The sequence below is a fragment of the Sciurus vulgaris genome, assembly GCF_902686455.1.
Source record: "Sciurus vulgaris genome assembly, chromosome: 11".
NCBI classification, from domain to species: Eukaryota; Metazoa; Chordata; class Mammalia; order Rodentia; family Sciuridae; genus Sciurus; species Sciurus vulgaris.
Window position 1 is genome coordinate 42015736 of NC_136472.1, and position 15143 is coordinate 42030878.

Consider the following 15143-nt stretch of genomic DNA (forward strand, 5'->3'; position numbering starts at 1 on the left):
TGTCCCTCTGCAATTCGATTGCTTAGAAATAAAGGCCAGAGTTTAAAGACAGAGCTGCATTACCTGTGAAATGGCCAGCTCTAGGTTCATTGTAGAAATTAGATTGAAATTCATATTTCCAGTACCTGTCTTTCCAGAACCTGGCTCTTAACAGGCATCCAAGTGAAATTTGTTGAATAAGTAGATGCCCCAGAAATTCTTCACTGAGCCTATCCTCACTGGGCTATTGACCCAGGAAGTGTGCAGTTCGCAAAGAAAGGGACTGGAGCTTATTACCTGGGTCTCCCGGTTGCTGCACTTAGCACCTGACACAACTGGGCATTCAGAAACCTTAGATGAAAAAATGAATGCTGCATACCATAAAATGGAATATTATTCAGCCACAAAAAGGAATGAGTTGCTGACTCATACAGCATGGAAGGACTGAAAACATGCTAAATGAAGTAAGCTGGACACAAAAGGACAATTGCCTGATCCCACTTATATGAGGTACCAAGAAGAGTCAAATTCATAGAGACAGACAGTAGCATAATGGTTATCATGGCCCAGGGAAGGCTAAATGGGTAGTTAGGGTTTAGAGAGTACAGGATTTCTATTCAGGATGCTTAAATAATTTTGGATATGGATAGTGGTGCTGGTTATGCACCATGGTGAATCTACTTAATGCAACTGAATTATACACTTAAAATGGTTAAAATGGTAAATTTTATATTGTGTATATTTTGCCACAATGAATGTTGCCTTCTTTACTTCTCTTCATTCAGTCACTCTACCTTTCTCTTTCAAATCTGAAGGAGAGGTGCTGTCAGGTCCCTCTTTGAAGAATCCTCCCTATCTGGGATCAGACCTCAGCCCAGGTTCCACTGGGGCTGCCCAGTCCAGGGCCTTCTTCCTATTCCTGTCAGAGTCCCAGATCTGAGCTGGACCCACCCTTGTTCTGACTGAGGTGGTCTGGACTTGGTACAAGCCCTGCTATGATCTTTCCTCTGCCTTGTCAGTCTCTCTGTGTGATGGATGGGCACAGTCTCCTTCACAGTCACAGGGAAGGAAGTGGATTGAAAAGATTCCTCTTCCTACTATAAACTTGTTTACAGTATTAAAGGCCAGTATGCCTGGGAGGGAGGAGTGGGCAGAAACTGTGACATTTTTTCCTAACAATTCAGAGCAACACTGTTTGAAAACAGGTTGTAATGCCCTTTGTTATTTCTTGATTCCTAAAGCAAGCTCTGCTCAGACCATCTCCTTTCCAGCAGGAGAAAGGAAAATGGTAACAGAGACTTAATTCTGACACTTGTTCCTTATGAGTTACAAGAGGGTGACACAGCTGGCCTGTGTGTGTTCCCTTGGTTTGGGAAGCCCAGTGTGTAGCTCATGAGGCTTATGGGAATGACCTCAGGTACCATCTTTTCCTTTCCCATCCACAGTACCACATTAGCCACCCAGGCCTGCCCTTTATCAAAACAGCATCTCTTTGCATCCCAAGGACCTCATAGCGGAAGACCAAGTTCCCAAGTCCTAATGAAGTGATGGGACAAGACAGCTGGTGAGAGGGAAGCCACACTGCCCTTGGGGGCAGCTGAGCGCTGCTCTGGCAAGATAGGCTTCCCAGGCAGCTGCACTGAGTGGAACTCCTGCCCTGGAGTTACGCTTTCCCTCCCTCTCCTAGCGATGTCAATTGGTGTGTGTGTCCCCTCGATGCGCGAGGTGTGAAGTTGCTCTGTGGGCTAATGCAACCCTTCCTTTTAATTGCATGGAGGGGTAACTTCCAGGCTGCCAAGTGGAGAGACTTGGGTCCAGGTGGAGGGAGAAGGCTGGCTTCTTCACATCCAAAGCTAAGGGAAAACAAGGGAGGGAAGGAAGGAGGGAGGGGCAGGTATCTGCCTTTCATCTGGATATTCAGGATGACACATCTGGTGCCAGGGAAACTGCTATTTCTAACTGATGGGGAAGCTTTGCAGTCAAGGGAGGGCTGAGCTGTCAGGTGAGCTAGAGATCAAGAATTATCATGACAGCTTCATGGCATGTGAAAGGCTCTGTGAAGTGCAGGACGATTTTAACCAGCGGTGGTTAAATTAGTTCTCCTGGACCTGGTGTGATGTGCCGTCGTTGAGGGGCCGATGGTGGCTGGGAGTGCCAGGCGTGAAGAAGGTTGCCATTCGGAAGGGCCAGGATGTAGAAAAGAGAGCGTGTGTGAAAATTGGCTCCTAGTTTCTGAGTTTTGCTTAATGGAGGTGCCAGGCAGCAGTGAAAGCATTAATTAGTAGCTTGTCAATTCTTCCAGTGAACCTCTGTGAGCCCCCTATTATAAATATTTCCAAGGACCCAAAATAACCTCTTCTTGAACTTCCCCAATTTAAGATCTTGTCAGAATCTAACCACCTGTACCAGCTGGCTAAGCAGCCTTGACTAACTGCTTTGCCCTGTGCTCTCATGTTCCGCGGGATTGTCTATGCACAACTGAGCGGACGAGCGTTGAGTGAGCCAGTGCCTCTCTGGAAAACTTCCACTCAAAAGTGAACTGAGGAAGTGCTTTTTAATAAGTCATCAGCCAGAAGAAATCAGGCTCGGTCCAGCCATCCAGTAATACTTGCCTATTCATTGGCAATTTTTCGAAAATCCTGTAGCAGGAGGGTCTGTGGTTTGATGGAAAATTCAAGAAATAAAAATATGAGCAACTGCGTGTGTGTGGGGGGGGGGGAGCGAGAGAAAGAGAGAGAGAGAGAGAGAGAGAGAGAAAATGTGTGCCTTGCTAATATCTATCATATATAAATTTAAAAGTTGTGCATTAACACTCCTAGTCAGTAATCTGCCCAAAGTTCTGTATAAGTTAACTCCTTTAAACAACATATGAAAATTTCTGGTTCTTGGTGGTTTCTTTTCGTTTCTTTTCTTTTCTCTCCTTTGCTTTTTCTTTTCTTTTTAAAGAAGAGGAAACTGAAGTTCAGAGAAGTCAGTAATCGACAGATCTGGAACTTGAACATGGAGCTGGTTGGCTCCGTAATCCATGCTCTTAACCTCTGTCTCTAGAATAAGAATGGCTAACTTTTATAGAGCCTCCAGGCGCTCATTGCTCTAAGTGGCACAGCTAGCCTGTTAGGTCCTGAATCCGGATGTTCTGTGAGCCCTTGACTTGACCCTTCACAGCTACTGTACAGAACCCCAGTGGAACTGCCCCAGAGCTTCCAAGCCTTAATCCCTGCAAGAGGCACCCAGGAGACTCTATTAATAAGAAGCCAAGTCTTTGTGGTACAGACAGCCCAGGACCTGTCTGGCCATCAAGAATCTGTGCACGCTGACCAGCGCCAGGCCTGGCAACCTGAGTAGCACACCTGAACAGAGTAAGCACCAGCATCTTACTTCCAAATCTGCTTTCCCAGGACATGCCCGATCCCCTCTGAAGTTTGTAGAGAGGTCAACAGCCATTTACCTGTTCAAGCCTCCCTGGATTTATGGCCTGGCAGCTCTGTTCTGCCTGCACCACCGTATGTGTACTGCAAACACAGATGACCTTTGCAGAGATTTCATTTCAACTTGCTTCCATATAGAAAACCTGTTTTGTATTGACATTGTTTAGAAGTTCTGCCTATGTTAACTCCCTTAGCCCCAGCCTTTGGAATTCCAGAGGCCAAGTGCCTGTAATTTCAAGAGCAAGGGGGCGGGTACCTTGAAAGCATCCCCAGCTTGCATCTCTCTGAGTCTCAGGTCCAGTGACTTCAGGCAGATGGAGCTTCTCCCCTTCCTTCCAGGGTTTTCTAATCCCTCCTCCATAGGAGGGGATGGGTTGCAGGCTCAGATTGGCCCACTGGCAATAAGGTGCTTTGTGGGACATTTTCTTACAAGTTGGTTCCCATGTGGTGTTTGTTAGTCACAGCTAATTATTAAGTCCTTGGCCCAGGCAATAGACATTGTTCCCTTGGATTCTTCTCCCCTCCTTTTCCCCCTCACCCCCCATTGCTACAGAACAAAACCCATTGTGGGGCTCTGGAGGTTGGCTGTGCACATATTTTCCAGTGAACCCCTGATGGGCTCTCTGCTGGGGTTTCATGTTTCAGGTTGAAACTGAACTGGATAAAGCATTATTCATTGATGCTGACACATTCAGTCTCTGCTCTGTACAGATATTTCTCCCCCACTGGACTCAGTCCCTCTCAGGCAATTTGGGTAATTCACTGAGAGCAATTCACAGCACTTGCTCACAACCCTGATCATCTGCACAGAAAGATAAAATGTTAGGATTTTGAGATCATAGAAAGAGGATCAATTCCTAGTTTGGCCAGCTACTCTGATCAAGAGGCATAGGTTGGCCCTGGTTGGGGATGGGGGTGGGAGCGGGGCGGGAGGGTTTGAATGAGTGGACTCTTGAATTCCTTCCTCCCATCCCCCACCTCTGCTTTGCATATTGGGCTTCTCATAAGATTTCCACAACCTAAAAGCAATCTTGAAATCCCATAATTGAGGCCACCAACTTGTTCATTTCTCCAATGAGAAAACTAGTCCAGTAAAGGTCTTGCTCTCATCTAAGGTGCAAGTGAGTTCATGAATCAAGGCCAGAAGAAGAACAAAGATCTTTCAACTTCTTATGCCCCATTTATTATATCAATGTGGGATAATTCTGGACTGCTTTTCCCAGTGCAATATGAAATTGCCACTCTGTGAAAAACCTTACCTCTATAGAGAAATATCAAGCCCCCCAGACAGGCCACATCACACTGTTTAATTTAGGGCCACTTTGGTTGCATCATTCCTTGGCACTTGGTGGAATTGTACAGTGCTCAGCCTAGGAGACTGTATGGAGCAGCCATGTTTTTACTTTATATATTAAGAGCCAAAACTGACTTTGAGCTAAAAGATTTTTGTCAGCATTGTGCAAGAAAAAATAGACTTTGTAACTAGCAGATCTGCGTTAAATCTTACTCACTGGACAAGCCCTTCATTGGGCACAATGGGGCACTCCTGAAATCCCAGCAACTTGGGAGGCTGAGGCCTCACAAGTTTGAGGCCAGCCTGAACAACATTTCAAGGCCCTAAGCAACTTAGCAAGACTGAGTCTCAAAATAAAAAATAACAAAAGGGCTGGGTATGTGACTCAGTGGTATAATGCACCTGGGCTCAATCCCCACTACTGAATAAAATAAAATAAAATAAAATAAAGTAAAATCAGAACCCCTCTATGTAGTGACAACTTGGGTGTGCTTGGTACTCTTTCAAACCCTTCTTTATTCGCCATCCAAATAAGAACGTTAGTCCCAGAAGCTTGTTTTCAAAATTTAGAAAAACAGATGTTTTTGCTTATTTTTCTGTCTTTCCCTGCCAAAATGCTCACTGGATTTTCATTAGGTTCTGAAGTTGTTTTTTGTTTTGTTTTGCTTTTACTTTTAAGACAAATCTTGGAAGGGAGTCACTGTAAATTGAAGGAGGGGCATCCCAAACTGGGAAAGTTCTATTTTAGACTCTAATGAAAATGTTTGAGAATCTGAAGGCAGGAAGTGCTAGAAGATTGGAGAGAGCAAGACGAGGAAGACAACTCTGAAAGGGTCTCCTGGCGATGTCCCCAGGCCTGCGATGCTGGGGCTGCCCAGCAGGCTGGGATTCCAAAAGGAGCATTGCTTTCTAAGGATCCCAGAGGCATTGCAGGTAGTGGAACAAGGCGGCGTAGCTGTGGATGGGCTGTGGATGGGAGTTGATTGATTGAGCAGGTGCCATGTGGAGTCCCTGCCACTCACAACCCCTATGTGGTATAGCCTCGGAATCACGGTAGGCACTGACTGTATTAGTTTCTGTTTCTGCTATAACAAATCAACTCAAATGCAATATCTTTACAGAACAGTTACCTGAGAAATGTATCGGTCAGCAGTCTGACACTATTCCAAATGAACTAAAATCCAGGTGTTGACAGGGTTGTGTTCCTTTCTGGAGGCTCTCTGGGAGAATTTGTTTTGTATCCTTTTTCAGCATCTAAAGGCCTCCCACATTCCTTGGCTACTGGTCCTCCTCCTCCCATCCTCACCAGTAGGGAAAGTGGATTGAGTCTTCTCACATTGCTTCATTCTGATCTCTTCTGACCTCCCTGTTCCATTATTAGGCACCCTTGTGGGTTACACTGGACCCACCTGAATAATCCAGGGCAATTGCTGTATTTTAAGGTCAACTGAATTCCTCTTTGCCACAGGTGCCAGGGATCGTGTATGGTAGGGTAAGGGACACTATTGCCTACCACAAGTACTAGGTCATTTTTACACCTCATATAATAAGTATTCCTAGTAGGACTCTCGGTTGCAAGAAATAAGATCTAGCACAAACTAATAAAAAGGAAAGGATTTTTTTGGCCCAGGTACTTGGAAAAGTTCACCTGGCATTGAGCATAAGTCCAGCAATGTCATCAGAACCCTCTCTTTCTTAGGTTTGATTCTTAAGCAGGAGCTAAGACAGCTCACAGGCAATTCCAGGCTTATATCCTGTAAGATGCAGAGAGAAAACCAGGACCTTTTTCTTCTTTTCCTTTTTTTTGCGACAGCACTAACAAATAAAATACTGAGGATGACTCTCATTGGCCCAACTTAGGTCACATGTCCATCCCTAAAAAATCATGTTCAGAGAAATGCAATACTTGCTTCATCTGAGAGCAGAAATGGAGTCAACCTTGTCAGAAGCCCATGCACTGACAACCCCTATGTGGTATAGCCTCGCACTGAGTCAGGGAGGAGGTGGCTCCCAAAGGAAATTTAGATGTTGTCACCAAAAGGAGGGGGAAAGATCTCAGTCTATAGAAACAGCAGGTATCCACTCTACCATGTTATTGCTGGACTTCAGAACCATGGAACTGGCATATTATTTGACTCCAAGTCACAAGACTTTCAAACTTGAAAGAGTTAGAAGAGGATCACCAGGGTGTACGTTAATTCAGGTAGTATGTAAGAAGAGGAGTTGTATAATGGGTAAGAGTGTGGGATTTGGAACCAAGTTATTGGTTGTATTTACTTGACCTCTCTGTGCCTCAGTTTTCTCATCTATAATATGGAGATGATAAAGGTACCCACCTCTGGAGTTTGTTGCAAGGTTTAAATGTGGTAATGCAAATGAAGTGCTTAAGATAGTACCTTGACACAATAAATGACAGCTGTCATTTTTGTGATTAGCATTTTATTGTTATCATAAGTAAACTCTCTGAGGATGGCATAGGGGTTGAAAAGTAGTTAGTAAATAAGTCAGATACTTTCTTGATTTCTCTGTCTAGCTGGGGCTACACAGTCTCCTCTTTCTGGAACTTTCTCCACCACCTCTGCAGGAATGGAGGTTCTCACCTTTAATGTGGATTTCAACGTAACTTTCCATAGCTGTCCTTCTACCTCTGACAAGAGAGCTCATTTTAAAAAAAAATACATTTGAGAATAAGACAATATTAGAAAGTGTGTTATACTAATGCTATCGTATTTATAGAGAAAAAATGATCACTCACCCATTATTATAAATGGCATATTTATAAATGAGACATTTTCAGCTCTAATTAAAACATTAATCAGATGGACAGAGATTCTCATCCTATTGCTTGTTCAAAAACTCATTCCTGGAGCAGAAGTTCCAGTGTAGTGCTCACAGTCACTGTCAGGGTAGTGGATTTCAGAGTGACCAGTGATGTCCTCAAACCTTCCCTTTGGTGGCAGGAAGAAAATTCCTCTTTAGCTTTTTTCTTATGCTTTATAATTATGCATAATGTTGGAATTCATTAGTCCATATTATAACATATATACATGCACATAGTATAACAGTGTGATTTGGTCAAGTTAGTTCCCCAATTCCTTATTTGCTTTTTGCTCACTGTGACTCTTTTTACTTTGGAATGTCCCCATATTTCTTCCAGCCGTCTCGATCCAGAGTATTTGAGACATCTCAGTGGACAGAGATTTTTTTGCCTCAAATCCCTTGTCCTTTTTCTCGGAAGACTTTAGTAAGAATCTTTCTGGTGAAGTACTTCTATAGTGATGGGGAGGGTCAAGGAGTACTGATGGAATTTCTTAGCTCTGAGGCACTACAGGAAGGCTGGAAATGCTTTGGATCAGGGCCGGGTATCTTAGGAAGCACTGAGATTTGGGGGAAGACAAAGCATTGTCAAGATTTCGATAGAGGCCTGCTGGGAAAGTCTCCACTGTAAAGGCTCCTGTGCCCCTTTCTAGTGGAACAATTCATAGGCTCCACACTTGCTTTCAAATGGATTGGTTTTGAAGCAGTCAACAAAAAAGCATCCTGCTGCCAGGGCCAACCATCAAAAAGAGAAAAGAGAGCAATGCAAACCGTAGGGGAATGTGCGAGAGAGAAATATTGCAGAATGGAGATGTGGCTGTGCTGGCCTGATACCGTGTGCATTATCTACCCCAAAGGACCCCGTGGTTTAATGGATGGGGCTTTAACCTACCCAGAGGTCAGTCTCTGCTGGACAAGTGGAACCTCATCCCCGAGGGCATCGACATCCTCATGACACATGGACCTCCTCTAGGTAAGTGAAGCAAAGGTTGTCCTTTTGTCATCGGAGATGACTTTTTTCCCAAGCATAATGAATAATGCTTTAGGGACATAATCGTTTTCCTCCCCCCCCGCAAAAAAAAAAGTGAATACAAAAAGAAAAGTCAATGTCTTTAAAGAAACCCAGTATGATAATTAAACTCAGCAGTTCTGCAAGGCTTACAGGTGTTCATGAAATTAAATTTTTTGATTTAGTCGAGTCAGGGAAAAATCAAATGAGTATGGAGCCCCACAGTCTTTTGAGCTTGATAATTTATTTTAAGAACTGTATTCACTTTGGAGTAAGGGGAGGTGGGGAATGGAAAGAAGACACGGGCCTACCAATCTCAGGGCTTTTGAATGGCAATGAAATGATGGAAACTTTTGTTCAAAGGAGCTCATTTTACTTTTCCACATAATGCTGGAACCTGGGGGCTCTTTAAAGTTTAACATTTGAGCTGATTAGACGAGAAAAGAATTTTTTTTTAAGTTAAAGTGTTCAGTACGGACTTATGTTGAAAGTTACTTAAGGATACTCATTCTATAGGCACCTTGGGGCTGCAGCCAGGTTTATATTGTCTGTGTACTTCAAAGCCATCCCCTAGGGACCCAGATTATGGGCCAGAAGAAGATTATTGATTTATATAATTATCCTTAACTATTCATGAGCTTGTTATGGTTTGACTTAGCCACAGAACATTTTTCAACCAGGACCTACCACCTGTTCCCCATCTATTCAGTACCCATTGTGCAAGGACCCTGCCTGCCCATCTAAGTGGTACTCAGAAAATCTAGATGTTTCACTTTAACCAGAAGTGTGTGGGTATCTCTTTCTTTCTTTCTTTCTTTCTTTCTTTCTTTCTTTCTTTCTTTCTTTCTTTCTTTCTTTCTTTCTTTCTTTCTTTCTTTCTTTATTGTGGTAAAAGATACATGACATGAATTCTACTCTTGTTATCTATTTTTGATTGTCCAGTACTAAAAGAGTTTTCTTAATAATTTTGTTGAGAGAGGGAAATAATACAATTATAAGTGATCCTCACCATTTTTCTTGGTTTGGGTTTGTTATTCATGTCTCCTCCCTCCTCTATCACCCTGAAAAATAAAAAAATTTCATATACATCCCCAATGCAAATTTGAACCTTGAAGACACTGCCTCCTCCAAGCCATTTGGTGCTGCTTTCTTTCTTTTAGGAGGGAAGCACTCCCATGTTTTGCAAAGAGGGAAAGGGAGGACCAGAACACAGGCCATGGTGGCTCATTCCAATGATGGAGAGGTGAGGGAAGGGAGCCAGTTGCAGACATGGAAGTGTTACACAGTCCTCATGCTTATCCCTACTCCATTCATGTTTTCAAAGGCTATACTTGGCGACACCCTTTATCAAGTCAAAATCAATTAATTTCCCATTTGACAACCACTTACACTTGCTAAATTGTTAAATTGCTAGCTAAATATTCTTATCAGTGTTCCTTACCCTGTGAGGGTACCTGAGTAACCCTACAGAGCTATCATCCCATCTGAGTTGATCCCTCTGCCTGAGCTGCCTAAATTAATTAGGTGTAGTCATGATGTCCCTTTGGCTAGTTTTTGTAAGGGATTTGGATGTATTCAGCATAGAAACATTTATTTGGAGTGTGACTTTGAATAGAACAATTAATTCACAAATTTTATCAAGGCATTCATTTTGTTATAAAAGTAAGTGGCAGTAACAGTAAGTCTGATTACTAGACTCCAGAGAATTCAAGCATTCCAAGAACTCTTAGTAGGGAAGCTAACATCCTTCTCGTTGAGTAAACCAGGCTGTGTGGGTAGCAATGGGAGATCTCCATCCAAGGGTTCCAAAATAAAAAGTCAGGCAGTTTTTGTAATGTGAAGTCCAACCCTAGTTAATACAGTTATGGGATGCTTCTGTAAATGCTATATGGGGTAGGGCAAGAAGATTGACTTTGAATTCTTTCCCATTGTGAGGGAAGCCACAGTGCCAGAGGACTTTACTACTATGGTTTGAGCGAGATGCTTTCTCAGGTGCTTGTGTATGAAATGGAATATATTCCCCCTTCAAGAAAAACACATCCATGAGGTAAATATGCCAGTCTCTGTGGATTCAGGATTTTCCCCTTTTGTTAAAAAGTTTTGAAAACCCAGATTTGATTTTTGCCAGGAACCTCCACTTCATCTGATGTTCTTCCCAGACTCTCTGGTCATTTCCCACACCCTGCTAACCTGTCTTTAAAGAGACACTAAATATTCATGTCTACGGTTTGGCCAAATGAAGCAGAAGGCTGTTCCTTTCTGTCCATTCATTTCTAAATAGTAGGAATAACCTAATGGAACAGTGGAATGGATTCCCACCTGCACTCCATCCCGCTGAGGTGTATGGATTTCATTTCAGATCATAATCATCCATATAGCTGACTTTGGCTATAATTGATGTCAGTTTTTATAGATTTTCTGCATTAAGCATGGTACTAAGTGGCTTTTACTTTAAAAGTGGTCAATTAGCCCCAACTTGCTGGATGCCACCATGAGGTCATGTTGTTGCTTATTGCTGGAGAGGAGACTGTGGAGAAGCAACTGGGCATTCCAAAGCATTGGTCACGGGCAAGACCAAGGGTTAAGAGCTGATGTCTCTGAAGAGAGCAAGGGATCTTGTGGCCAGTTCACAGATGATTCGCTTCCTGTCCTCTCTCTTTGAACCATTTTGGAAGTAAACTGCTCTAAGAAAGTGTAAGAAAGAAAAAATTAAAAAGAGAAAGTAACTGAATTGAGGGAGAAAGAGATGTTATGGGGCTGCCGGGAATAAATGAATAAATGTCATTGAGCCCCATGAAGAAGATTTGAAACCCGTGGCTGAATAAATCAAAGTCCTTACAGAAAAAAAAAAAAAAAAAAAAATGTTAATTAACTGGAAAAAAAATGGAAACCAGAAAAAAAATTCAAGAACCTAAAGAAGACAAAGTGACGAGTGAAAAGTTTCTTAAAAGCCATTGTGAGCTTTAATGGAGAGGCTGGGATTACAGATAATGTAATAATCCTTCTGTGAGTTATGGCTTCCTGAAAGTCTAAATGAAACCTTACCTGAAGAGAGAAAATTAAGAGTATTGATTGCATTTCACCCTTAGGTTTTCGAGACTGGGTTCCAAAGGAGCTTCAAAGGGTGGGCTGCGTGGAGCTGTTAAACACGGTCCAGAGGCGAGTTCGACCCAAGCTCCATGTGTTTGGTGGCATTCATGAAGGTAAGCGAAAAGGGATTCATGACATCTTCTGTGATTATCCTCAGTCTCACTGTAAGGGGAGAGCTTAACTAGACTGGGAAGAACAGGAGCAGCAGTTCTTCAACATTTTAGAAGTGGAATCCTTTAATATGATGAAATCTTCTGAGAAAAATCCACATATAAAGCTGGTAAATATTTTATATGGAACTGCTTGTTCTCTTTTACAGAGAGTAGAGTATAGGGACCATGTCTGGCCCACCTTACCACAAACTCAGCATACCCCCAGGCAGCTTCTTAGAATCTCAGAGCTGTAATGAGGAATATTTGATAATCACTGCAGCAATGCAAGCCTGAGATACATAAAGACAAATTTTCTCTTTAAGAGGGTTAGAAGAAATACCCTGGATATTAAAAGCTATTTAAAGCTATTGTAGTTCATCCCTACCTATAAATATTGTGTTTCATATGGAATGTATAAAAAGACTCAGGAAGGCAAGGCATTCTCTGAAAAATAACTGCGACCCTGCAATGAAGAATGTTCAACAGAAGCAAAAGGAACCAGTGCACTTGGAGATAGATGTTTCTTTGCTAACCTCAGAAAACTATTTCGGACTTCTCAGAAATCATCAGCACAATTAGCTCAGGCTGAGACTAAACAGAGTAATTAAATCACCCCTAAATTTTAGGGAACTGGTCCAGTTGCCATTTTCTACCTTTCAAGGTAAATTGAGTCAAGGTCACAGAACTAAAGCCTCAAAGGAGGTTTCAGGGCTCTGGGTTTTGCTTCTCTTGCCTTTTTCAAACCAGAGGTAACTGGGCTTTTGTACAGACACAAAGCCCTTCTTCAGCTGGCCTTAGGTTTTCTGAGCCCACAAGGCTCTACCAGGGGCACACGTTTATGTGCAATGGGTGCATTTATGTGGGCAGCCACCATGTTCTCCCCAGACACTGCTTGCAGCTGCTCCCTGCAGTAATTTATGAAGCTGCAGTCAGGTTGAGGTGTACAAGGCTATGTGCCTGACGAAGCAAAAAACAAAGTTTGCTTTTCAAAGCCCACAAATCCAGTGGCTTCCTGGTTATGTGAGTAATAAAGAGCATATTGAAAATCATCCTACTGAGGCCAGAGAAAATTCAGCTTGCTCCAAGCACAGGCATCAGCTGAGTGGATGGAAAAGAGGGATGCAGCTCCTCCAAAGCAAGCAGCAGACACCAGCCTGCCCTGGCTCCCCTGTACTTCCCGCGAAGAAGGGTGCTTCTCTATGATGTGATGAAGGAGGGTAGGACACAGGGAGAGGAGACCAGAGATGAGAATTCATATCTCAGTTGCATTTCCGGGGGGGTGGGATGATCTTGAAAACTGGTTTGAATTCCTCCAGCATTCCTTCGAGATTGCATTCCACGCCCCACCCCACCTTTTTAAAATTTAAATCATTAATTAGCTTTAAACTAGCCAGACAATTGGGGAATTCCACTAAAGCCCCAAAATAATAAACTTGCTTAAAAAGGAGGAGATCATATTCAAATAAACTTGTCTCGCTTTTATTCACTTAAGACAGCTGAAGAGGGCAGAGAGAGGGCAAATACCAACCTCTTGATGGAGAGAGATAACAAGACTTTATGACCCCAGAACTAAACAGTGCACATTTTAAATGCCTCTTTTCTTTTCTTAAGAGATTTTTCCATTGACCCTCATTAAGCTCTCCACAGGCTTACTTGCAGAAATTTTAGCAAATGGAGAAAAAGAACCTTATCAGTGATTTCTCTAAGTCCTGGTAATTTTATTTCTTCATGGTTATATTTTTACATGCCTTTAGAGCCTGTTATCGATGTAGAATTGCAAACTTAGTTGCAGAGGCTGGAAAGCAAATAGATGGTATCCAGGGAAATGTGCAAACTTCCAAATGTCCTAAAATTAAGCATATAAAAACTATAAAAGAAGGATACATGCCAAAGTTCTAGGGAAGTTTTCTTAGCTTTCTTCCAATAGGTCTTGAGAGGTTTCTGCTGCAGGCAGGGATTGATTTTGCTTGATCCAGTGCCCAGGTAAGCTTAGGACTCAAGGTAAAATCACCTATGGTTAACTCTCACAGAGACAGTTTATTCCATAGCAATGGAAGCCCAATGTCCACATCTCCCAACTCCCAGAGTTCTTTCTCCTCACCTGCCCCGAAGCCCACTTGGAATTTGGTCTGTTGTCCCCAAGGAGTTTCTCCTGGGTTACTCGCTTCCTTCCCTAGAACTCAATAGTTCATACCAGGGCTTTGAAATGAAAATGCTATTTTAAAAAGGTGGGGGTGGGATTGCTATTTTTTTTTTTTTTTTTTCATTCTCCCTACTAAAGAAATCACAGTCTTTCCCTGACAAGGTTAGTGTTTAAATAAGAAAAAAGAATCACTCTTTGTCGAAGTGGAGAATCCCCCCCCCCCCCCCTTAAAGAAAATAGAATAAAATCAGACGGCTGCTCCTGAAAAGTCCTGGGATCTGGGCAGGCAGGCTCAACTGAATTTCAACTCCCTGCCCACTAACAAAGGCTTTCTTGTTTGCCTTGCCTGACAGCCCTGCGTTCTGCCACCATCATTTGTATACATTACAGTAACTGTGACACTGTCTCCCCACAGGTTACGGCATCATGACCGACGGTTACACAACGTACATCAATGCCTCCACATGTACAGTCAGCTTTCAACCGACCAACCCTCCGATTATATTTGACCTTCCGAACCCACAGGGTTCCTGAAGCTCTGACTGCCCTATTGGAATATGAGGAAGGTCTACAAACTGCCATTTTTCTAATTATAAACTTACATTCTCTTACTCGTTTATTTCCAAATGCTGTGAGTTCTTTTTGTAAATTGTCAAAACAAACAAAACAAAATGATGCTAGAGGTTGTGCTTCTTCTTCTTTATTATTATTATTATTATTATTATTATTTTTATTTTTAAATGGGGCACCCATTTGAAATCAAAGGAGCATTGTGAATTTGTAAAATGACTTCTGTTTTCTCAAAGGCCACGCCATTGTAAATTGTTAGTGTTCGCCAAAGGACAGCCAAGCTTTCTTTTAAAAAGTGATAGAAGTCTTATTTTAATATGCTTTAAGCTGAAAGAAAAAGAAAAAAAAAAAAAAAGGAAACAGGTAGACAGTGTTTTAAAAACCACCCAGATTTGCACAACTGTTTAAGAGTATTATTTGAAGTATTTTATTTTTTAATATTTTGTTGTTGTCGTATTTTTGGTAATGCTTCGTTTTTGCAGATGTGGCCCTGATTTAAAGCAATCTTCTCAACTGAAGTGGGCATGAAAAAGCCTTCTCTTCACATTCTTGCTGGAAAGAAGAAGACTGTGTGTCAAGGGGAGACACAGCCCTCATTTAAAGGATGGCTTAGCTAGTGAGATCCATATCGTGGTTTTACAAGGTCTCATTGTTTGTTCGT

The 15143-nt window shown here is 42.4% G+C and overlaps 1 protein-coding gene across 9 annotated transcripts in view; it reads left to right on the forward strand.

The window, feature by feature from the left end:
* MPPED2 (metallophosphoesterase domain containing 2) overlaps positions 1-14842 on the forward strand; it is a 167929-nt gene extending 153087 nt beyond the window's left edge. For all 9 annotated transcript variants that reach the window (XM_079102784.1, XM_079102779.1, XM_079102780.1 and 6 more), the window contains 3 exons: positions 8376-8491; positions 11617-11730; positions 14328-14842. In XM_079102784.1, the coding sequence (XP_078958910.1) occupies positions 8376-8491; positions 11617-11730; positions 14328-14446 (349 nt within the window). In that variant the 3' untranslated portion in view covers positions 14447-14842. The remainder of the gene's footprint in view (positions 1-8375; positions 8492-11616; positions 11731-14327) is intronic.
* The last annotated feature ends 301 nt before the right edge of the window (positions 14843-15143 follow it).